Source organism: Physella acuta, unplaced genomic scaffold (assembly GCF_028476545.2).
Source record: "Physella acuta isolate Inbredline_101_S28 unplaced genomic scaffold, ASM2847654v3 ptg000991l, whole genome shotgun sequence".
Taxonomy (NCBI): domain Eukaryota; kingdom Metazoa; phylum Mollusca; class Gastropoda; family Physidae; genus Physella; species Physella acuta.
Window position 1 is genome coordinate 93,533 of NW_026732508.1, and position 24,743 is coordinate 118,275.

At 36.8% G+C, this 24,743-nt stretch overlaps 3 protein-coding genes across 6 annotated transcripts; all 3 read right to left on the reverse strand.

The window, feature by feature from the left end:
• Nucleotides 1-2,067: 2,067 nt before the first annotated feature.
• On the reverse strand, nucleotides 2,068-8,435 carry LOC131954353 (endoglucanase 4-like). Of its 3 annotated transcripts, none has more exons than XM_059317973.1 (8): nucleotides 8,405-8,435; nucleotides 7,936-8,067; nucleotides 6,659-6,814; nucleotides 5,539-5,749; nucleotides 4,698-4,834; nucleotides 3,967-4,133; nucleotides 3,348-3,495; nucleotides 2,068-2,884 (listed from the first exon to the last, which is right to left on the reverse strand). In XM_059317973.1, exons 2-8 carry the CDS (start codon nucleotides 8,052-8,054, stop codon nucleotides 2,437-2,439), a joined length of 1,386 nt encoding a protein of 461 aa, XP_059173956.1. In that variant the 5' UTR covers nucleotides 8,055-8,067; nucleotides 8,405-8,435; the 3' UTR covers nucleotides 2,068-2,436. The 3 variants fall into 3 exon arrangements, with proteins under 3 accessions (XP_059173956.1, XP_059173955.1, XP_059173954.1); XM_059317972.1 differs by having other exon boundaries at nucleotides 8,357-8,422; XM_059317971.1 differs by lacking the exon at nucleotides 8,405-8,435 and adding an exon at nucleotides 8,218-8,272.
• A 2,731-nt stretch (nucleotides 8,436-11,166) lies between these two features.
• LOC131954354 (endoglucanase A-like) lies at nucleotides 11,167-17,683 on the reverse strand. 2 transcript variants are annotated; one of them, XM_059317975.1, is made up of 8 exons: nucleotides 17,654-17,683; nucleotides 17,138-17,273; nucleotides 16,247-16,402; nucleotides 15,395-15,605; nucleotides 14,527-14,663; nucleotides 13,259-13,425; nucleotides 12,601-12,748; nucleotides 11,167-12,058 (listed from the first exon to the last, which is right to left on the reverse strand). In XM_059317975.1, the coding sequence occupies exons 2-8, from the start codon at nucleotides 17,254-17,256 to the stop codon at nucleotides 11,611-11,613; spliced, it is 1,386 nt and encodes a 461-aa protein (XP_059173958.1). In that variant the 5' UTR covers nucleotides 17,257-17,273; nucleotides 17,654-17,683; the 3' UTR covers nucleotides 11,167-11,610. The 2 variants fall into 2 exon arrangements, with proteins under 2 accessions (XP_059173958.1, XP_059173957.1); XM_059317974.1 differs by having other exon boundaries at nucleotides 17,591-17,666.
• A 616-nt stretch (nucleotides 17,684-18,299) lies between these two features.
• LOC131954342 (endoglucanase 4-like) lies at nucleotides 18,300-24,743 on the reverse strand. Its single transcript, XM_059317952.1, has 8 exons — nucleotides 24,674-24,743; nucleotides 24,065-24,200; nucleotides 23,473-23,628; nucleotides 22,583-22,793; nucleotides 21,786-21,922; nucleotides 20,268-20,434; nucleotides 19,820-19,967; nucleotides 18,300-19,189 (listed from the first exon to the last, which is right to left on the reverse strand). Exons 2-8 carry the CDS (start codon nucleotides 24,181-24,183, stop codon nucleotides 18,742-18,744), a joined length of 1,386 nt encoding a protein of 461 aa, XP_059173935.1. The 5' UTR covers nucleotides 24,184-24,200; nucleotides 24,674-24,743; the 3' UTR covers nucleotides 18,300-18,741.

The following is a 24,743-nucleotide window of genomic DNA, read 5'->3' on the forward strand; positions in this document are numbered from 1 at the left end:
TTAAGTCACGTGTTATTCGGCGACAGATGTCCCCGGGTGATTGGGATATTCAGTGCAGATGAACCAAAACGTTTAGTTCTCGTGCGAGGCAGAAGATGGGACTGGGACAAAAACGACAATAAATGTAAGACGTAGATAACTAAATAACTATATATATATATATATATATATATATATATATATATATATATATATAGGGTTTGATCACAAGTGGTTTGCGAAAAGAAGGTCGCCCACATGTGGTTTTTATAGAAATTATTAATAATGTTAACTTCTGTTTATACTTTAATGGTTCAACTAATGTGCATCAGTGAGATGAACTCCCTTTGTGATGCCAGTTATATATTAGTTATTAACAGATAAACAGATAATAAATAAAAGCCAATAACAGCTTGTTTTTTCTGTTCATATATATATACATATATATATATATATATATATATATATATATATATATATATATATATATATATATATATATGTATACTTTGTTTCTTGGGAGGTAGCACCGCGAAGTGCCGCTCCGGGTGACACCCGACCTAGCGACGCCACTGAACAATAGACAGATTAGCAGCCTGTGGTAACACATCGTAATGTGGACAGGACAATGTGATATGTGATTTAGATGTGCATGTAATAAATGTTAAAATATTACAAGTTATTTACATGCTCACTGTATAAGTGTTCGCCGGAGCAACTTTTTGTTACACCTGTTTAATTAGTTGTAATATTAAAGTTTGCCAGTGTTGTTTGAGCGATGAAAAAAAATCATTCCAACCTGTTTAAAGATATCCTTATTGTATAACATTAGTAGTTGTTATTAAGATGCTAGGAGCTATAAAAAAAAGCAATGAAAAAAGCAATCAAGACAACACGGTGATAAAGGTTTTTTTTTTAAGTCTTGCTACCTGAAAAAACTTGTTACAATAATGTCTGTATGTCTGTCTCGTGTCGTAAAGGAGTATATATATATATATATATATATATATATATATATATATATATATATATATATATATATATATATATATATACATATATATATATATATATGAATGTATATGACAGACGTGTGACGTTCTTTGTTAGGTTACGTTGAACTTCTTCTTGCAGCTCCCAGATGCGACAGAACTGTGTAACTATCTGTCGTGTCTGAATTAGTCTTTTGCTGAGAAATTCCACCGCTAGGCTATGGCACCTTCAACTCATGCAAAGAATCAAATTCCGGCTGCAGGTTCGAGATTGCAACAATTTATCTATAGGTGAATAATCACTGTTCTTTTTATAACATAAAAATCAACAGAAAATCCAGTGTCCATACATTGTATCACTCCTTAACTTACTTTCTACTGTATTCTTAGTGATAGAACCCGTGGTCATAATACTTAATCAAACACGCCCAGTCTTGGTTGCACATACGACTACCATAGCCTAGGCCAACCAAGTGTTTATCCACTAACAGCATTCTTCATCTCCGTCATCACACTATCTCTGCACACAACCGTTCTCTACATCTATCACTGGCCTTCTGCCCACGATCGTTCTCTTGGCCTTTCTGCGCATGTACCCAAAAGTAGCCCTGGCACTTCGTGTTATTGTGCTGCTTTTGCCTAGATCTAACTAATCTATTTCGATAACGACAATCGTAATATTTTGAATTGGTTAATAGCTTGGTGTCAACTGCGTAGTTACAAAACAACTCGTTTACATCAAGTATTACGTCTTGTTGATAAGTTAAATTGTATTTTATTTTATTCCTACCAGTTACTTAAAAAACATCCTGTTTAAATTTTACATAATATCTCGGTTCAGTTTTGGCCTTGTCGTGGTTGACATCTAACCACGCTGTTATCAATAGCGTTTTAGTAACTATACTTTAGTTATACATATAAATAAATAAATAAATAAATATATATATATATATATATATATATATATATATATATATATATATATATATATGTTTGTGTGTGTATGTATGTATGTATATTATATGTATTTATACGATAAACCATTAAGGAAATTGTGTAATAATTAGAATTACAACAAATGCTTTTCAATTTCGGTCCCAACTGTTTTTTTTTTATTCTGATCAAATTTATTTTCTATATTTCTCTACCGTAATCAGTTGTAGTAGAGATGTGTATGGGATTTTGTATGTGGTTTGGTTGTATTGAATAGATGCTGTGAGTGTGGTGAGCAGAGGTTGACTGGTTGTGTCCAATATGCCCGGCAATATGTTAAAGGACCCTCAAACCCAAGGTGTTGAGTGAGTTAATGTTTAGTGAGGAGGATTGTGTTTAGGGAGATAGTGTATTGTGGTCGGTTGTCTGTGTTGTAATATTGTGTATTGGTGTATAGCTACTAAATGTGTGAGATAGTAAGATAGTATGAGTATGGTCTAGTTGTTACACGAAGATTAGTTGTGTTTGTAGTTTAGTTGTTACAGGGACATTTGTTGTGTGTGGTGGGCATGTGGTTTGTGCTCTGTAAGTAAATAATTCCAGCCAAGGCCCCAGTGAATCCCGAATTGTAATCTATGGCCACCTCATTAAGCACGTAGTCGGTTCTGACGTCAACATAATTATCTTGTTCCTCTGGTCCACCTACTAGTGCGCCCGTTAACACTTGAGGATTGGGCGCGGGGGAGTTAGCTTCAGTGTATCCACAGGGCGCGGGCTTGTCGGGACAGGAGGCGGCCCGATGGTGGGGTCGGAGGGGGTACTTGCTGCCGTAGCCGATCTGGTAACTATAGCAACCGCCGTCATGAGGGTTGTCGCCCAGGATGTAGTTGATCTGCTCTACTGCCCAGGTGCGGTACCGGTCTGTTTCAATGCCAGCTTCTGCTGCTAACAGCGCAATGAAGGCGGAGTTGGCGGCGAGTCTAGGATAAGGGCAAGTTGAGATGAGTTATATATTCGTGTCTTATAGATATATCAACACCTTAATAAGAGTTCTTACTACGCTTATGTTGCATTAAGTAGTTAAATACTAGTGCACTACTACAAATTGTTTTTATCATTAGATTAAGCTGTCGATCATATGATGTTGTAATAAGTACAGTTTCAATTTGTAAATGTAAAAATTCCATCCACATTTTTCTGAAATACATTTATGATTTCTTAACTATCTGTTTTTATATAGATAAGTGTATCAAGAATTTAACAATTCTTGGTTCTGCCAGAGGTGCAAGAACACCTGGTAGATAGGTTAGTTTAGCCGCCGTTTTTATATCTTACATTTACAAAGTGCTATGTGCTTAGAATTCGCTGTGTTTAGAATGTACTTGGAATGTGCTGTGTGTTTAGATCATGTTAATGTTTTGAACGTGTTCAGTGCTATAATACCTGAGAGAGCCCCACTTCATAGCCCAGGCTAGGCCACAGGGTGTGTACTGGATGCTACCCCCGGGCAACCAGCTGTTGAAGTAATCGATTACACCATTTCTCTGGACGGTATCCTGGGTCTCTTCATACAACAATTGGTGACATGCCACTGGTGGATAAAGTATGGATAAAGTGTTGGTAAAGTGTGGATGAAAAATACAATGTAACATGTGTTGAGTAAATCAATAGACTAATGTATAGATAAATTTCTAGATAAATATATAGATTAAATACGTAGATAAAATAATAATTACATAAACGGAGATACATTCAAATCTGTACATTTACTATACATGTAGGGAAATTTTACAACACCATTTGTGACACCATCTGCTAATCTCCATTTTGGACACCGTCTACTGACTCCATTTCGTACATCGTTTTTACCCCTTTTCGTACACCATTTATTGACTCCATTTTGATATCATCTACTGGCCTCCATTTTAGACACCATCTACTGACACTATTTCGGACACCGTCTACCGACCCTTTTTAGACACAATCTACTGACGCCATTTTAGATACCGTCTATCGGATTCACTGTGGACATGGTCTTCTAACACCACTGGACATTACTCACGCCTTTTATCTTCTAGCTGATAGGCCCAGATGTAACCAGATTCAGCGTTGGCCTTGGCCTCGTTCAGGTACTGGGCTCTCCCCGTGGCCCTGTAGAGCCAAACCCCAGCCTCACAGAGTTCGTCCTTGTAACTGGTAGAGCCGTAGGTGTTGGTCTGGTACAGTCCCCTGGACAAGAGGCGGAGAAAATGTAATTAGAACATAACGCTGACCGAGAGTATAATCTCAATGTGCATGTTTATGGCTAAGATAGTAAGGGTAAACGTGCTTATAACACTTTTGGTTCCATTCGTTACCAATAATAAAATAAAGCTATTCAGTTAACATCTTTTTATTTAACTTTTTACTTTATTGTGTAACTAAAGACACAGTTTTCTGTACTGTTTTAAATAATTTTTAATTTATTGCAATAATTTAAAAGTTTTAATTTATTCCAAATAAATCTAAAACCGCAGTCTATTAGTTTTAATACAGATGACTTTTTCTAAAAAAAAAATATTAAGAAACACAATATCATCAACAGAGTTTGAGGGGGATTTTGTTTTAGTTAATTTTATAAACGTGACTATCACTCTTACTTAGTTTCGTTTGCAAACTTGTACAAACTCTCAATCAAATTCTGTCATAGTTTGATATATCTCAATTCATTTTAAAAGTATTTTAGTTTTAGCTTTTCTTTTTTATTGTGTATGTAGGTTTTTAACGTACTAATTACGTGATTCTCGCCCTTACTTATAATCGTTAGCAAACTTGTACAAACTCTCAGCGGCTGTTAACAGCTGTGTGCTGTAGGCTGTATCTCCCTTGTCCTTGAACACCAGTGACCCAACAGCCAGGGCAGCGGCTGTACCCGCTGTTACGTCACTTCCCTGCAGAGAAAGCGATACTTTTGTTCTGAATTTTATTTTGTAAATAATGCAGAGTTTATCAAATGTTTTGGTATTCATGAAATATTTAAGAAGCGTATTAAATAATTTCACAAGTTTAAAGGACTAAGAATGTATTGACTGTTGCAGAACATTGATTTTTTTAGGAGTTACACAAACGGCCGTGAAAATTTCAAATGCTATGGAACATGTAAAGCATATTAAACATTCCATAATCGTCTTTTCCTTTTTGTGCCCAAGACACATGCCAGAAAGCTCCCTCTACTTTTGTCGGTCACCTGCAATGTTCCTGGCAGTCCCCCACGACAGTCCTGCCTCTGCCAGCTGCGTCCCCGCCGTGCGGCTCCACATCTCCCTTAGCCTCCTCTGCTATCTTTTTTCTTGGGGCGTCCAGTTTAGCATCACTCCTGCGATGTCTTCTGGATTCATTCATAGGACGTGATTCATCCATCGCCATCGTCTTTTTCCAATTAATTTGGAAACTGCTTCCATTTCCATCACTCCAAGTATTTTATCATTTGAGATGGTGTTAGGCCAGTGTATGCCATTTAGCCAACGTAAGCACTAAGATCAAACATTCCATACTTTATTATATTTTCTAAAACACCTCAAATGTTCCAGAACTAAATTGATATCTTACAATTTATCACATGTTTCAGAATGTTATCAAAAGTTCTAGAACCTACCGGATGTGCCACGTCCACCTTCTTACAAGGTCTCGCCATGGTCATGTCCTCTGGACGTCCCCAAAAGTTGTGGTCAGCAGTCTCGTCGCCCACCTGGAAGACAAACTCGTGAGCTGTTGGGTTCCAGGCCTTGAGGAAATAGTCCAGTGGCCACTTGACCATATCGTAGGCCTGGTTCAGCTGACCGGCCTTGACATAGCTGTCCTTCCATCTTGGTTAAACAGTGAAGAAATAAAAAGTTTTTTAATGTCAGTATTATTTCAATTCTGCATGGCATATTTTTGCTTCTCAATATAATTTTTATACGCTTTCCCTAGGCGTGGCTTGATTTCTGACAGAGGAACACTTAGTAGACCGTGAATAAGTTATTATTTGAATTAAATATCGGTTATTTTCAATGAACAATTTAATTGCTATACTTTTCCTCAAGGCGAGGTTTGATGTCTGACCAGGGACCAGCTGGGGAACGGGTTCTCACTGGGGGGGGGGGGTCTGATGGAGCTCTCGGTGTTAAGAAAAAAAGAAAACGACATTCACAATGACGGCGCTGGTTCCGCACCTGCAACTGACGTAATAGAGTTTGAATTCTCCACCCGGCCTGCGGCACCACATACCAATTTGATAAAATTTAGTATTTTATATTAATTAAGGTTCTGAGGAAAGTAGCCTAGTCCACGAAGTCCAAATATTATTTCGTCACCTCTAATTTTATAAGAATTAATGTGACTCATGTTAATGATTTTAATTTTATCTGACTGAGAAATGCAGTGTTGTATTTTGAAGCTCTTTTTTGTGTGTGTATGGCTGTTATGATTGAGTTTTGGGCTAGTTAGAGTTAATACCATTAGAGTTATCGTAAAGACAATAATTGTTTCCAAGTTTTTAAACAAATTTTGAGATAGAGGTAACAATATTGGCTTTTTTTTTACATTCCGCAGCGATACTAGAAGTAAAATGAAAATTTTCACGTGGAGAGAAAACACACCCACCACATTGCCATGCCAAGGTTATCGTTATGAATTTTAAATATGAACTTGTCAGTATTTGCTTTGTTTTACTGCTGCCATTCTTTAAGTTATAAATTCTAAACTCTAACTATAAAAAACCAACAAGAACGTACTTGTACATGGACCAGAGTAAAATGGTGGTCGTGTACGCCATGGGGAGTCCAAACTTGACGTGGTCCCCAGCGTCGTACCAGCCCCCCACCACACAGTCGTTGAGGGCAGAGTCTCCTCTCCAGGGGATGGGGTTGTTGGCGGGGAGTTTACCTGACCTGTGGATACAAGAGAAAAAATATGAGAGAGAAGAGATCATAAAAACAGGTATCAACATAATCTCTCTTAGTATATTAAAATTTGCTTTATTGAATGTGCTCATTAGGGAGATATCGATCTATTATTTGACTAATCTAATATTCTTCCAATAGATTAAAAAATATACACTACGGGGAGTCGTTTCTCAATAAAAATATATATAAAAAATATCTCACTAATAAGCCCTTTATTATTGATTAGACCTATTTTCTTGCAACATAAAAAGTCGTCGTCATAGTTTACACATCCCATGTGCAACATTTCTTCCCAATGACATAGCTCTGCCTCTTTTGGTACCAATTAGTGGAATAATTCTCCTATTACAATAAAACTAACCGAAAATGTATTTTTTTTAAATTTAAAAATAATTTCATGATCTATTTTACAGAGTCATTTCTCTATACATTCTATTCGAATGATGTGTCGGGGTAACAAAATACTTTCAAACAATTAAACAAGGAATTGAAGGCTTCTTGTACAATCATCTGTTTCATCTCAGGACTGCTCTTTGTGTTGGTGAATATGCTTGTTCGGTTAATGGCGATTTACAACCCCATATGGTATTATGCTTATCCACTGGGCGACATTATGCTTGCTCGACATAAATGCGATATGCTTGTTCAATATCAAGTGTTGCGCTTGTAAGACATCAAGGAATTTGTTTGTTAGGTATCCGTCACTATTGTTTGTCAGAAAAAAAATGTAATTAGTACAAGATCCGGCCTGGAACGGCGTGGTCAAAGGATAGAGAGTTTGGCTGTTAACTTAAAGATCACGGTTAGTAGCTGTAGAATGTCCCTGAGTTCATCCAGCATTGACCTAAGTAAAAGTGAGTGACCACATCATCCTTTCATATGCCGAAGTAAAAAAAAACATATGAACTCTACTTCATCCAATAGATAGCTAGGTCGTTATGTCTGTCCCGCTGCCTCAAAATATGCCTGTACGGCATCCGGCAATGTGCTGTCCGAATCTAAATGTATTCCTGCTCAACATCCGGTAGTTTGCATATTTCTTCACTTAAACAACCATTGTGAAAATAAAATGCTTACGTGCAAGTAAAAATTCAATTTAAATCTACCTCTGTGCGTCGTAGAACAGAATAGATTTCCCCAAGGCTGACTCGTAATCCTTGACTGACTCAGTCTGCGTCACAAACATGGGAAGCACAAGGCAAAGCATGAACCATGACGCCATCATGGAGGAATTATTACTTTTGGGAAAATAAAAAAAAATTGAAGTTTTGCGTCTTAAAGTTATTGAATTGGGTTAACAAAATATGTAAACATAATTTCAATGCACCCGTGCAAGCGTAAGATACTGCACTATCTACATTTGAACCAACATTTAAAACAATATCTACATCAAAATTTGTCTCAGCATTTTAAAAATTCAGCGTAAGATGTAAAGCATTCAGCCTTTATCTGGAACGTTTATGAAAACAAAAAAAAACCTCTCAAACTTAACCTATAAACCTATCAAAACGTCATCATAAGTCTTACCTAGCAACCTGTATAGCTTGCCTAAACACGAATAAAAACAGTCTTTACCTGTTGATCTATCAAAACATAGGCACTCTATATATTTTTTATACTTATCTGAGAAAATAAAGTTTGTAGTTTTGTTTTAAAAATTAAACATTATTCTTATCTCTTTATCTAAAACATTAATTTCTTATATTAAGTTCAAGGATGTACCATCAACTTAACTTGCACGTGATGGTTTAGTGGTGCACCGTGTAATGACCTTCAGTGCATTTCAATCCTGACTGCTTCTATGTAATGGACAAACACTATACAGAGTTGCTTTCTGGTGTGTTTGGGAAGCAAGCAACACAAATAATTTGTGTAATGTTAACTTACTATGTTAATGTGGCTATCAAGAGACAGAACTATATTGTGGAAGAGAAACTATCTTTGTCTTTTTTTTAATGGCAAATGTTGGTTTTTGTATTTTTAGGAAGGAATTATATTGGTAACTAATTTTTTAGGTCCTTATATTTTTTTTAAGTATTTAGATATTCAAATGCTTTTAAATTAATTTCGGATATTTTTTTCCAATTTTTATTAGTGTGGTGATAGAGTGATGAAACGCATCCAAGCAATCATCCCTTCGACTCTAGCACATCTAGGGCTTTGGCCTGCTACACCTCCTGAATCCAATCCCCCTTAACTGCTAACTTTTTCCATGTTTCGAATTAAATACGCCTTAGGCTCTTCTCCACATTTTATATCTGACTCTGATTTAACGCACTATAAACACAAATACCAAAGTGAGATTGCATCAATTCTTTCAGAATTTTTCTGAATACGCTCAGCTTTGACTGATCTTTAACAATCTTGCACTATTTTCGCCACACACTTATAAAGCCTTTTCACACCAAACGAATCTCTCTTCTTAGACCCGAACTGTGAAAATTCGCAGCAGTAAAAGAAGGGTGGTGATACAGAATTCGATTTTTGTTGGCTCTTGTTGTGGGGGTGAGGTTGGCTTTGTGAAAAATTCAACTCTTCAAATATGAAATGTCCACATTATTACAACCAAAATATAAACATTTTATTCAACAAAACAATATATTAAATGCCCAAATTGATTTATTGCCTTAAATTATTCCGTTTGAAAATAAAAATAAAATATTGCTATTTTTTGATGTTTTGTTTAAACTTGTATTTTGCATTTTTTATTTTGTTCGACTAAAATAAAATTTATTGCCGTTTATTATTAAAATTTGTTATATACATTCATGGTATACAGAACTAGCAATCCCGTCCCGCACTTCAGTGGGCTGATTACTTTAAGACGATTACATCAATGCGTTACCAACTAATATTTTTTGACGCGTGTCCTCGTTTTCTAAGACTAAGTTTATTTAATTTAAAGAAAGCAGGCGCTATATTTCTTAGATCTGAGTTATGATGTCGCTGGTTTGTCAACCCTAAAGACCAGACGCGCCATTGTGTCAGGAGATATCTGGCGCCAAATTACACCCTACTTGTTTGCAGAAACACTCCAACATCTTCCCAAAGGCTGAGAAATTGATAAAAGACAAACAAATAACACAGACATGCTTTGATTTTAAATGCAGAGATAGATTGCCAATCGCTATTTTCTGGCGAAACTCAACATTTTTTACTTAAGGTATTAATAATCTTTATTTTTAGAACGGTAAGCCCATCCAAGTTTTTATATAGCATTTTTTATAGACAAAGGGAAACAATCAATTTAATTTTTTTTCAAAATAATCTAATCCAGATAAGTTAATCCGAATATTCAAAATTCATTAACATTCCTTATTTTTATTCTCTAGTCCTCGAACATTGACCAATAAAAGCTATTCTTGAAAAAAAAGAAATATATCATTGACAAAACTGCATTCGCTGGCCGATTTAAAAAAAAATCGTCATTCGGCAACTACAAGGTTATGCCGGTTTCTAGAATAAACCAGGAGTAATCTCCCCTAAACTTTCTCGAATATTCTTACATAAAACAACAGGGGATGGGAACTCGGGATATAGACATGATTTTTAATCCATTTTAAATACTTAAACTTTTTAAAATAGAATAAAATCTCGTGGAAAAGAATTGCACACCAAGTGAACGCCAAATAAAATGTGCATAATACTACGCAATATTATTAGTATTTTATAAATTTACATTAGTTTTTTTTTGAGAAATCGGAAATAGCGTAAATTACTACTTCTGGTCAACGGAAATTACTCAAAATTTGAAAGAAGGTAGAGAATTAAATCTTTTACTTACAATCTGCAATAGTACTAAAGTTATAGGCTTTTTAAAAATTCAAAGTAGAAAAAGTTCCAATTCCAGTAATCGGAAATCGCTCAAAAGTTAATACGGATCTACGATTTTGATAAAATACTTATATATGAAATTTCATCAACCTAGCTGTAACGGTACTCAAATTATCGTGTTTACACACACACAGACACGCAGACACACATACACACACACAGATATACTGACAATATTGCAAAACTATGTTTGTCCGATTCAGAGAGGTGTAAAACGTCGAGATTTGCAAAAATCTTGATTTTTTTTGCACGATTACAAGACTATCTCTATACTTTGTACTTACGAGAAAGTAAAAAAGGGGAATGCGATACACCATTTACGGAATACTTTAAGAAGTAGAATTGCAACATACAAAAACTACTAAAACACAACTATTTACCAAATATAAAATTGTCTTAATAATTTTCCGACACTAAATATTAGAAATGTTAATTTTGAAGATGTTCGTCGATGTATATTTTACTAATGTGAAAAATACATATCAAATCAAGGAAAGATAGAATCGATTTTGGTGTAATTTTTATTGGTGTAATTTATATTTATTTTTCTTGCTTATCCAGTCGTTGTAAAGAATTGGGTGGTGTTTTGTATGTACGTTGTGTTGTATGGATGCTGTTGGTGTGGTTGGGAGGTTTGTGCGTGTATGGAAGGTTCTGTGTGTGTGTTGGTAATATTGAGTACAGTCCAGTTGTTTCACGGACATCCGTTGTGTGTGGTTGGCATGTGATTTGTGTGTGTAGGTTAAAGGTATTAGTTTAGTTGTTAGAAGGGCATTTGAAATGTAACGGTTGGCTTGTGGTTTGTGTGGAGGTTGAATGTATTGGTATTTGTGTATGTGTGGACTTAATTTAGTTTATTATACCGGAATTCGAAATGTAACGGTTGGCTTGTGGTTTGTGTGATCAGGCCGTATGTGTGTGTGGTCGAAATGTGTTGTGTACGTAGTTTAGTTGTTACAGGGACATTTGTTGTGTGTGGTGGGCATGTGGTTTGTGTTCTGTAAGTGAACAATTCCAGCCAAGGCTCCAGTGAATCCCGAATTGTAATCCACCGCCACCTCATTCAAAACGTAGTCGCTTCTGACGTCAACATAGTCATCATGCTCTGCTGGGCCACCTACTAGAGCACCCGTTAACACATGAGGATTGGGTGCGGGGGAGTTAGCATCAGCAGATCCACAGGGTGCGGGCTTGTTAGGGCAGGAGGCTGCTCGATGGTGGGGTCTGAGGGGGTACTTGCTGCCGTAGCCGATCTGGTAACTATAGCAACCGCCGTCATGAGGGTTGTCGCCCAGGATGTAGTTGATCTGCTCGACTGCCCAGGTGCGGTACCGGTCTGTGTTTATACCAGCCTCGGCGGCTAACAGGGCAATGAAGGCGGAGTTGGCGGCCAGTCTAGGACACAGACAAGTTGTCACGAATTAGTCACAACACAACTTTAGATGTTTAGATGTTTTGCATGGGTGTGGTTACGTGTTAAGAATGTGTTACGAGTTATATATTGTGCATTTAAGCATTCTGAAAATTTGACGTGTTTAGAGTTTAAAGTGCGTTTAGTGTGTAATATGTTCTTTTAAAATTTAAGCATTTGAATTTGTGGTAAGTATTGTATGTGACATATTTTTAGAGCTTGATGTATTTAAATTGTGTAAACTTTGTATAGTCTCGAGATCTAATCCCGGGCTCGAGTCTGTAGGACGTCCGTGTGTCCACCGAGCTCTGATGAGTACCTGATTAATGTTAGGGAAACTAAGACCTTTAGGCATAGTACAAACCCCACTATCTCCCCTCCCCCATCCACTCCACCCTGTGTGCCAAGTTAATAAAAACAAACTACAATGACTACACTTCATCCCCCCCCCATGCTTATTGTGCATGAACCCGGAAATCTTGATGATGTGTTTAGAGCGTGTTGTGGGTTCTATTTTTAAACCTACCTGAGAGAGCCCCACTTCATAGCCCAGGCCAGGCCACAGGGTGTGTACTTGGTGCCACCCCCGGGGAGCCAGTTGTTGAAGTAATCGATTACACCATTTTTCTGGACGGTATCGTGCGTGTCTTCAAACAGCAGTTGGTGACAGGCCACTGGTGGATAAAGTGTGGATAAAGTTTGGGTTAAACGTGAATAAAGGGTGGATAAGAAGTTCGTAAAGTGTGGATAAATTGTTGGTAAATTGTGGATAAGTTGTATTATAAAGTGGATAAGTTGTTTGGTAAAGTGTAGGTAAATTGTTGGTAGAGCGTAGATAAGTTCGAGCATAGTGTGGATAAGTTATTGGTAAATTGTGAGTAAGTTATTGGTAAAGTGTGGATAATTCTGAATGTTTGAACTCCCCACGGACAAGGAACTAAAATCCCCACTTTAACCATTGTCTTTAACCTTACATTGGATATATTCTACCTTCGACACTGTCGATTGACGAGATTTTGGGTACTCTCTATCGACCATACTTTATACACCATGGTCCTACCTTGAATAGCTACTGAGTTTACTTTGAACCTCTTCAATAACACTACTTTGGACATCATCAATAACGCTATTTTGAACATCGTCAATAACGCTACTTTAGACAATAAACTTAGGACACTACTTACGTCTTTTATCTGCCTGCTGATAGGCCCAGATGTAACCAGATTCAGCGTTGGCCTTGGCATCGTTCAGGTACTGGGCCCTCCCCGTGGCCCTGTGCAGCCAGACCCCAGCCTCACAGATCTCGTCCTTGTAGCTATCCGACCCGTATGTGTTGGTCTGGTACAATCCCCTGGACAAGAGACAGGATAAATGGCATTAGAACGTACGATGCAATACTCTGATTAAGTGCCACCAAAATCTTTCATTAGCTCTGTAGGCCAACATCACGACCATGGTAAGTATAGCTGTGCTTATAAAATTCGAGTTTCTTTTATCTTGCAAGTAATGAAAAATCTGCTCTTGTTCTCTTTTTAATGTTTTAAACTTGTTATTTATGTGCTCTTATTTTTTTTTTGTTTTTTGTTTTTATTTTTTTTTAAATTTCTAAATTAATTTTTATTTTGTATTTCTTGGTCTTTTATTTTTATTATTATTATTTATTTATTTTTTTGTGTAAATAGAGAAGTTTATTTTCTTTAATATTTTGTTTTCATTTCATTTCTTGTAATATTTTTAAATGTTTTGATTTATACCGATGACTTTTAGCTTGAAACATTATACACATTTTAGAGTGTATCGTTTTTTTTATAATCTTTTATATAGTTCAAAGTGTATGATTTTTTATATTTGTACCTTAATTTGGACCGACGTCTAATACAGGAAATTTGTTTAAATTTTTAAGATATATCCGTCTCAGATGACAATGCAGAAATGTCTAATTTTTAAGATAAGACATAAGTTTAGTCATTAAAAGTTAATTTTTAAACTACCATATTTAATAATAAAATTCTAAATCAGTTGGCCGTACACTGAATATTTTTTCTGAGTGACTTAGTGCCTGCGCATCGACCACAAACTAAGAAATGGCATGTAACGATCTTTTAGAGTTTGCAAGCTATCGATGGGTTTTTAACAAAAATATTTTTTTAATGTTAGAACGATTTACTAAAATGTTAAATAAAAGAAGCATAAAATCATTTAATAATAAGCTGTTAAATGCACTGAAAATTAAGAAATTAAATCAACTTTTTTTTATAATAAAAGCTTATTTCTTTTAAATTTATATTTGTTTTATTTTTTAAATACTATTTACGTGGTTATCGTTCTTACCCCTGATTGTTTACAAACATGTACAAACTCTCATTTTAAAAGTATTTTAATTTTAGGTTTTCTTTTTTTTTTACGTGCGTAAGTTTTTTTAATGTATTATTCGCGTGATTATCACCCTTACTTATGGTCGATAGCAAACTTGTACAAACTCTCAGCGGCTGTTAACAGCTGTGTGCTGTAGGCTGTATCTCCCTTGTCCTTGAACACCAGTGACCCAATAGCCAGAGCCGCGGCTGTACCCGCTGCTACGTCACTTCCCTACAGAGAAACCGTAAACTTTTACCCCTAATTCTACCAAACTTACTAACACGTGTTAAATCGTTTATTCAGTAGCAAATTGAATGTTCTTTAACTTAACAGTTGCTATATTATTTACATAAATTGCTTAAGCCAATGTTTAACAACTAACGAGATAAACTTGATATAGTTTCTGCTATTATCAAATATTCAAGAACTTGGCAAATTTTCAAATAATTTCTGTCACTTACTAGGGTTTTCAAAAACTTCATTTTCCAGAACTTATCCATCATTTCGAACTTATCAAATTTTCCAGATATTATTAAATGTTCCAAAACTTATGAAATGTTCAAGAAGTCAAAACGTATCAAATATTTTCAGAACTTAAAGATTTGAGAACAAATCAAATATTTTAGAACATATCGAATGTTTTAGTCATTTTCTCAGAATATTTTATAATACATCTTCCGGAACACATACAAATGTTCCTGACCGTCTCCAATGTTATACAAACTGTCAATGTAAAACAAACTAAACCCTGTGATATTTTACAACATATTTCCAGTATTAATGTTCCTGATCGTCTCCAATGTTATACAACCTATCAATGTAAAACAAAATAAACCTGGGATATTTTACAACATATTTTCAGTACAAATAAAATTTTCTAGTATTTTTAACTTAGCAAAACAGAATTAATAGCCCAGATATTGTCTCATGTTCCAAAAGTTATCAAGTGTACCAGAACCTACCGGATGCGCTATGCTCGCCTTCTTGCAAGGTCTCGCCATGGTCATGTCCTCTGGACGTCCCCAGAAGTTGTGGTCAAGAGTCTCGTCGCCTACTTGATAAACAAACTCGTGAGCTGTTGGGTTCCAGGCCTTGAGGAAATAGTCCAGTGGCCACTTGACCATATCGTAGGCCTGGTTCAGCTGACCTGCCTTGACGTAACTGTCCTTCCATCTTGTTAAAACAGTGACGAAAAAACACGTTATGACAGCATTTGTCCACACAAAACAATCTGCAAAGCAGCAGTTGTTTGATCTTTGACTTTTCTCTCCTAGAACGGAGGCTGTCCCGTTTTTAGGAAATTCACAGGCCCAAAGTTCAAACTCGGGATTTTCGGAGTTATAAATCAAGCAAAATCCTACCCTACATCTACTCCATTTACTACATCTCACCACTGGAAAAGAACAAGGATCTAAGGGATTTCTTTATATATGCTGATGGAAACTAGATGTTCGCAGGAATGATTATTTTTTGTTGTTTAATATACAAGTCAAAATATTTATATCGAGGTTGTGTTTCTCTTTCTTCTGGTATGGCTGTTAGGATTTTGAAAAGAGTCTGGGTAGTAAGATTTGAGTAGAGATAATATTCAGTGTCAGGGTTATAATAACAGTTAGATATGAGAGGCGTTTAATGTTAATTTGAAACCAGCCAGATATTCGACACGTAAAATGAAAATTTTCACGTGCAGGAAAAAGACGCCTTCCTCTTCTCACATCATAGTTTGCACAATAAGAATTTTAAAAGGAATCTATTTATATTTTCTTAGTCTTGCCTGCATTTTAAATTTAATTTCAAACACTGAGTAAACGTACTTGTACATGGACCAGAGTAAAATAGTGGTCGTGTACGCCATAGGCATCCCAAACTTGACGTGGTCCCCAGCGTCGTACCAGCCCCCCACCACACAATCATGGAGGGCGGAGTCTCCCCTCCAGTGGATGGGGTTGTTAGCGGGGAGTTTACCTGACCTGCGGATACAAGTAAAAACACATTGGAGAAATATAAAAGATACAGTTATCTACGTTTCTTATCATAATTACCTCACAACGTACGGAAAACAATCGAAGATTCTACCAAACCTCTTCAGCAAACAGCTTTTTAGTTTAAGTCCATTGGGCTTGTGAATGTAGATGTTACAAAACACACCATGTATATAAGAGGATACTTTTACTTAATTGATTCTGAGTAATTACCAAAATTAAATGTGCTGTTTATTTTTTAATATTCGGTATCGCAGTAGAGGGCACTAATTGCCAACTTTATGTTTATCCAGCATCGAAAGATTTGTTTGTCCCCTAATAGAGTTGGGAGGATGTTTGTAACCCATCGTTATTTTTTATGACGCCAAGCTTTTTGCCTATTTGGGCCTTTAAAAATGATGTGGACATGATATGGGCCAAAAACTGCATTTTTTCGAGGTTTTTTTGGCTTTTCCGGGAAATCCATGAAAGAAACCCGGAATTTTTATAGCCTATGTTTATCCTCGTAACTTGCTTAACATAATTGCTTTTGGAACTAGTCATCGATATTGCTTCGTTGAGGAGGAGATACGACTTAAAGCTGCGGACACACATCCACCCATCCATCCATCCATTCATTCACACATTCATACACCCAGGAATGACTGGTTAATAATAATAAACGCAATTCTCCAGAATGGAAATTGCGCTAAAAATTCAAAGAACATTTTAATTCCAATCTACCTTTGTGCGGCGTAGAAAAGGATAGATTTCCCCAAAGCTGACGCGTAGTTCTTGACTGACTCAGTCTGCGTCACAAGCAGGGGCAGCACCAGGCAAAGCATGAACCATGACGCCATCATGTAAGAATTACTTCAATCTGGAAAATAAAAAGTATCAAAACAGCGATTCTCGATAACTTTATAATGTTCAATTTACAATATTTGGATCAACATCTAAATCAATATTAGTATCAACATCTAGATCAATATTTGGATCAACATCTATATCAGCATTTTGATCAAATTGAAATTATTCTAGGATGTAAACATTACCATTTGATGAAAAACTTTTCAGTCTTTACCTACAAACTTTACATACAAACTTTACCGAAACACGAAAAATACGATTACACTTAACATATAATCCTATTTAGACGTCATCACACAGACTTACCTACGAACCTGTTCAACTTACCTAAACACGAATTTTAGAAACCTGTCTCTGTTAAACTATCAAAACATAAGCACTAAGTCCTACCTTTATACCTGTCTGAGACATTTGACTTTTTCATATCTGGCGATCTAAAACCCTAATTTTAGCAACTTTCATGTCAGTCAAGTTCAAGGATGTACCGTCACTGTTATCTGTTGATTAAGTCGTGCACCATGTACTGACCGTTAGTGCAAGCCTCTACTGGCTGCTTTAGAATAATCGTGTCGGTGATTAAGTTCGCAAAAACTTTTCGTGTGATGGGTTATCGTGATCTGTGTTGTAATTAAGTGAGTGGCTATATATATATATATATACGTTCGTTGATTGTGAGAATGAATAAAGTTGTGCTTCAGTGTATCAATTTTTATTCTTTGTGTTTCCTTATGGTTTTATATCAAGTTCTGATTCAAACTTAGGTTCCATTTAAGGATCTTGACTGCTACACTACTTTGATCCACCTAAACTTGACCGTTGTCATTTTCTTCATTTTCAGGACTTCAAGTTATTTTAGGCCTGTATCTACATTACCCATCCCTCTCTTACTAAATGCATGGTGATCACAAAAATATCTTTGAGTTATTCAGCTTTAATGAATACTTACAATAAATTTAAATTGCTTTGTATTATTCAGGATTATCCAAATTACCAGAAATTTAAGAAATTAAAACAAAAGATGATAATGTTTTTTAAAGACGAATTGTATTTAAATCTCATTAAAACAGTAATTTTAAATTTTACAATAACATCAATTAACTGCAATACATAAGAGACACAATATTGAAGAACCCTTAATTAGTGAATATGATATGACGTTCAGTGGAATATATTATACTTTTATTGATAAAATAGATTTAATAAGGATTTTGATATGTTTGCGTGTGGTCTTTCTGTGACTTCAATTTAATTTATTTCTTCACAATTGTTGGGTGTGGTTGGCATGTTGTTGTGTGGAGGTTACATGTACGTGTGTGTTGGTGGTGTGTGTCCGGTATCGTTGTTATATGGACATTTCTTGTGTGAGGTGAGTTTGTTGTTTGTGTGGGTGCATTAGTGAGCGTGTGATGTATTTGCTTCACGCACTGTATGTGTCTGTCTGGTCTAGTTGTTACACGAAGATTAGTTGTGCTGTTAGTTTAGTTGTTACAGGGACATTTGTTGTGTGTGGTGGGCATGTGGTTTGTGTTCTGTAAATGAACAATTCCAGCCAAGGCCCCAGTGAATCCCGAATTGTAATCCACCGCCACCTCGTTTAGTACGTAGTCGGTCCTGACGTCAGCGTAATTATCTTGTTCCTCTGGGCCACCTACTAGAGCACCCGTCAACACATGAGGATTGGGCGCGGCTGTGTTAGCCTCGGCATTTCCGCAGGGTGCGGGCTTGTTAGGACAGGAGGCAGCCCGATGGTGGGGACGGAGGGGGTACTTGCTGCCGTAGCCGATCTGGTAACTATAGCAACCGCCGTCATGAGGGTTGTCGCCCAGGATGTAGTTGATCTGCTCGACTGCCCAGGTGCGGTACCGGTCTGTGTTTATACCAGCCTCGGCGGCTAACAGGGCAATGAAGGCGGAGTTGGCGGCCAGTCTAAGACACAGATGTTGACATGAGTTATTCATAGGAGGACCTCGGTCACAAGATGACTTCAGTGATAAGATGACCTAAGTCACAGCGAGACTAAGGTCAAAAAATGTTTTGCATGTTATTTTAAATGTATTTAAAATGTGATTACGTATTTAGAATGTGCTAGGTGTTAAGATTTCCATCAACATCTAAATCAATATTTGGATCAACATCTAAATCAATATTAGGATCAACATCTAGATCAATATGATATTTGTTTATACGTTAAGCTTTTCTTTTTGAATGTGTGATTAGATAAGGACAGTGAAATGTTTTTATTGAGTGATACGTGTTATACATTTCGAGCTTTTAAATTTGTTATTAGTTTAGAGAGTTAAACATGTTTAGGGTGTGCAATGTGCTTAAATTTTGTTATGTGTTTAGAGACTCGAGTTTTGATCCTGGGCTCGAGTCTGTAGGGTTCCCTGTGTCTACCGGGTTACAATGGCTACTTGACTCAAGATCGTGAAACTAAGGCGGCTGCGCATAGTGCTGATCACACTATCCCTTCATGGTCAATGAATTATATGAACTCTACTTCATCTGCCTCTTCATATGCTTAGAGTGTGTTGTGTTTTATATTTTTAAATCTACCTGAGAGAGCCCCACTTCATAGCCCAGGCCAGGCCACATGGTGTGTACTTGATGCTACCCCCGGGGAACCAGGCGTTGAAGTAATCGATTACACCATTTCTCTGCACGGTATCGTGGGTCTCTTCATAAAGCAGTTGGTGGCACGCGACTGATGGATAAAGTGTGGTAAACATAAATTTATAGACACATCTATTGATAGTTTTTATAGATAAAATTTAAAATGTTAGGTACACATTTTACTTAAATAAAAAGTTAACTGCGTGATGTATGTATATATAGATGTGAACACTAGCTGATGGTGAAAATGCTACAAAAATATATGATGTATGAATGTGTTGATGAAACATTCTTCGCCAACTCTACTCTTTGGGCACTATCTATTGACTCCTATTTGAACACCGTCTAATGATCCCACTTTGGACACCTATACCGACCCCATGATACTCACGCCTTTTATCCTCTAGCTGATAGGCCCAGATGTAACCAGATTCAGCGTTGGCCTTGGCCTCGTTCAGGTACTGGGCTCTCCCCGTGGCCCTGTAGAGCCAAACCCCAGCCTCACAGAGTTCGTCCTTGTAACTGGTAGAGCCGTAGGTGTTGGTCTGGTACAGTCCCCTGGACGGGTCCTAGGACCTTTGACCACAGGTGCTTTGACCATAGGGGGTTTGACCATAGGGGGTTTGACCACAGCGGAGCTTTGACCATAGGGGCTTTGACCATAGGGGCTTTGACCACAGCGGGGCCTTGACCATAGCGGTGCTTTGACCATAGGGGGTTTGATCATAGGGGGTTTGACCATAGGGGGTTTGACCACAGGTGTTTTCTCAGCCGAGGGTCTTTGATCACAGGTGGTCTATTAACTGGTGTTTGATCACAAGCGCTGTGTCCGGCGTTGATCATAGGTGTTTTGTCCACATAGGGTCTTTGATCTCAGGTGGTTTGTCCAATGCTGTCCATATATGGTAAGAATTTATTTTAAAAGTTGCTAAATTATATTTTAAATTTCGACATGATGTAATAATATGGTCATACAGATGTACTGGCATATTTGCGTGCTATAGCACATCTGTCATTTAGTTAACCATTTTATGTATTACATCTTTGAATATATTGGTGGCAAGTTTTGTATCATTTTTTATCCTTTATATATGCTATGTATTTTCAAATACTTCTACATTATTTATTTGTGAAACTTGTTATATGTCGCATTATTTGTGTTTCATTTATATTTAAAATAAATCTATGAGGTCTAGCACCAGCCTACATGTGGAGACTAAAATATAGTTCTTGGCTTTTTTAAATACATGTTAATTTCTATTAACGTACTCTCAGGAAACATGTATAAAATCGTGTTAATTGTATCACACCTATGATCAAAGCCGGACAAGGTGCTTGTGATCAAACACCAGTTGATAGACCACCTGTGATCAAAGACCCTCGGCTGAGAAAACACCTGTGGTCAAACCCCCTATGATCAAACCACCTATGGTCAAAGCACCACTATGGTCAATGGCCCGCTGTGGTCAAACCCCCTATGGTCAAACCCCCTATGGTCAAAGCTCCGTTGTGGTCAAACCCCCTATGGTCAAACCCCCTATGGTCAAAGCACCTGTGGTCAAAGGTCCGCGCACCCCTGGACGAGAGACAGTGTAAGTGTCAATAGAACATACGAGACAAAGCCCTACACCAGAGCATTATAACGATCTACGTGGAACTGTTTATCGCTACAATAGTAAGTATAGTTGTGCTTATAATTTGGTTTCTCTTTTCTTACGAATAATAAAATATATGTGCCTATTTTTTTACTTTTTGTCTAACTAAAGACAAATTATAGCCGGCCGTATAATGATTTTAATTCTGACGCCTTTTGTATAAAAAAAAAAGTAAACACAATAGTATCTATAGTTTGTCGTTTTTTTTTGTTTTTTTTTTTTCAAAAAACTATTAACGTGGTTATTGCTCTTACTTATGATCGTTAGCAAACTTGTACAAACTCTCAGCGGCTGTTAACAGCTGTGTGCTGTAGGCTGTATCTCCCTTGTCCTTGAACACCAGTGACCCAACAGCCAGGGCAGCGGCTGTCCCTCCTGCTATGTCACTTCCCTGCAGAGAAAGCGAAACTTTTGTTCTGTAATTCTATCAAACTTACTTACACGTGTGGTTTAGTTTATTAACTGGATGTTTAGGAACATCGTTCAGAAACTTATGGAATGTTCTTTAACTTAACGATTGCTCCGTCATTGCATACATTTTTAAAGATAGCCTACTAATGTTTAACAGCTTATCAGATGAGTTTGAACTAAAGACATTTTTCTGCTACTTTTTAAATAATCCAGAACGCATTAAATTTTAGTATTTAAAGAATTGCTGTTACTTACCATGGTTTTCAAAAAATTAAAATTACAGAACTTATCAAACATTTCAAACTTTATTATTCCGAAATAAATGTTCCGAAACGTATGGAATGTTCAAGAATTTCAAACATAATAATTTCAGAACTTAAAGCTTCGAAACCTAATTAAATATTTCAGAATATTCAGAAATGCCCCAGAACGTACTGAATCTTCCAGAACAAATGATCCTTAGTTTTTCCAATGTTATAGAACTCTTCAAATATAAAACACACCAAACCTGGGATATTTTATAATATATTTCCAGGACATATCAAATTTTGCAGGACAGAATTAATGTCCTAAATCTTATTACATGCTTCAGAACTCGTTTCACTTGTTTCAGAAGTAATCACAAATTTCCAGAACCTACCGGATGTGCTATGTCCACCTTCTTGCAAGGTCTCGCCATGGTCATGTCCTCTGGACGTCCCCAGAAGTTGTGGTCAAGAGTCTCGTCGCCCACCTGGAAGACAAACTCGTGAGCTGTTGGGTTCCAGGCCTTGAGGAAATAGTCCAGTGGCCACTTGACCATGTCGTAGGCCTGGGTCAGCTGACCGGCCTTGACATAGCTGTCCTTCCATCTGTATGCGTCAGTGACGAAATAAACATGTTTAATAAATTAATTATATATTAATTAAAAATTGTTTTTTTTTACTGCTTTATGGCATTGTTTCACGTTTAGCCTACGAGTGTCGTGCCATTTTTGTTTCTGAACGGAGCCTCAAATGCCCGAGGTCCAAACTTTGGATTTTAAAATTACTAGTCAAGCGCACCGACCACTCTGTCCCCTAAATGTACTTACTTACACCTCGCCACAGGAGAATAACAAGGATCTGCGGAAATCCTTTATATATGCTAATTGAAACTTCTTGCTCTGAGGTAATAATTACGTGGTTTTGTTGTTGTTGTGGTTTTTGTTTACTCTGTAAGTCTATACAGTTATATCTAAGTGTTTCATTTTCTGCCAGTACGGCAGTTAGGATTGGAATTAGGTTACAGACAATACTTAGGCCAGGGTTATAATCATAATTAGAGATAACCGTGGCGTTTAAAAGTTAAGTTGAAGCCTGCCAGCCATTCTAGAGGTAAAATGTAGGGGGTGGGGGGGGGGGGGGGAGAGACGCCGCCAACTTGCCACGCCATAGCTTTCAATAAGAATTTTTTTAAATAATTGATTTATATTTACCTTATCTTTAATACGACCATGCTTTAAAAAGGCATTGCATTTAAAATCTATTTTTAAACATAGATTTAACTTACTTATACATGGACCACAGTAAAATGGTGGTCGTGTATGCCATGGGGAGGCCAAATTTGACGTGGTCCCCAGCGTCGTACCAGCCCCCCACCACACAATCGTGGAGGGCGGAGTCTCCCCTCCATGGGATGGGGTTGTTAGCGGGGAGTTTACCTGACCTGCGGATACATGAAAAAACATTTAAAAGAAATATAACACAAGGGTTTTAAAAGTTTGTTTTTTATAGTTACCTCACAGAGTAAGCAAAACAACTGAAGTTTCAACCAAAATTCTTTTACTGCACACAGAGATTTCCATTGCGCTTATGAAAGTTGATGCTTTTAGAACACACCATGCTACGAGAAGATACTTTGATTACAGAAATCTTCAGTGATAACCAAAATCAAAGTTCTGTTTATTTTTAGTTAGCAGTATCGCAGGAAAGGCATCAACTTCCCAGAGCAACTTGTAGAGCATCCAAAATTGTGTCTGTCTTGCATCAGGTTTTTCAGAATTCATTGATGTTGGATTGTGACATGCAGCCAATACACATTTTCGGCACTTAACATATTGTGAAAATAAAATATTTAAAATAACAGTTCAATGTAAATTTACCTTTGTGCGGCGTAGAACAGAATAGATTTCCCCAAAGCCGACGCGTAGTTTTTTACTGACTCAGTTTGCGTCACAAGCATGGGCAGCACAAGGCAAAGCATGAACCATGACGCCATCATGGAAGAATTATTTCTATCTGAAAAACAAAAATAATAGAAACAGGACTTAAGAACGTTAACTGCATAATGTTCAGTTTACACCAGTAGACCTAGTCTTGACTGCACGCTTACATTTGCATCAACTTCTGGATAAACATTTGGATCAACATCTAGATCAAAATTTGCATGAACTTCTAGATCATTATTTGGATCAATATCTAGTTCAACATTTGGATCAACGTCTGATCAATATTTGGATCAACATTTAGATCAATAACTAGATCAAAATTTTGATCATCACCTAGATCAACATTTGGATCAACGTCTCGTGAACTTATTCTAGGATGTAAACATAACCAACAGACAAAACATTTCTCAGCCTTTACCTACAAAATTTACCTACAAACTTTACCTACAAACTTTACCGAAAAATGAAAAAACTCTCAGACTCAACCTATAAACCTATCGAAGAGTCATCATAAAGCTTTACCTTTAAACCTGCATAACTTACCTAAAGGGATTTTTTTAACCTGTCTTTACTCTTTAAACTATCAAAACATAAGCATGGAGTCCGACCTTTA

Bases quoted from the DNA above. Each gene is read 5' to 3' on its own strand.
- LOC131954353 (XM_059317971.1), bottom strand. From the start codon at position 8,237: ATGCTGAGACAAATTTTGAT. The intron at 5,750-6,658 runs GTACGTTCTTGT...TGTTTAACCAAG, and splicing joins TTACTCTGGTCCATGTACAA to ATGGAAGGACAGCTATGTCA. The intron at 4,835-5,538 runs GTAGGTTCTAGA...CTTTCTCTGCAG, and splicing joins AGGTGGACGTGGCACATCCG to GGAAGTGACGTAACAGCGGG.
- LOC131954354 (XM_059317975.1), bottom strand. From the start codon at position 17,256: ATGATGGCGTCATGGTTCATGCTTTGCCTGGTGCTGCCCCTGCTTGTG. The intron at 16,403-17,137 runs GTAGATTGGAAT...TTGTATCCGCAG, and splicing joins CTTTTCTACGCCGCACAAAG to GTCAGGTAAACTCCCCGCTA. The intron at 13,426-14,526 runs GTAAGGGTGATA...TCTCTTGTCCAG, and splicing joins AAGTTTGCTATCGACCATAA to GGGATTGTACCAGACCAACA.
- LOC131954342 (XM_059317952.1), bottom strand. From the start codon at position 24,183: ATGATGGCGTCATGGTTCATGCTTTGCCTTGTGCTGCCCATGCTTGTG. The intron at 22,794-23,472 runs GTAAGTTAAATC...TGACGCATACAG, and splicing joins TTACTGTGGTCCATGTATAA to ATGGAAGGACAGCTATGTCA. The intron at 19,968-20,267 runs GTGAGTATCATG...TTTATCCATCAG, and splicing joins TCAGCTAGAGGATAAAAGGC to TCGCGTGCCACCAACTGCTT.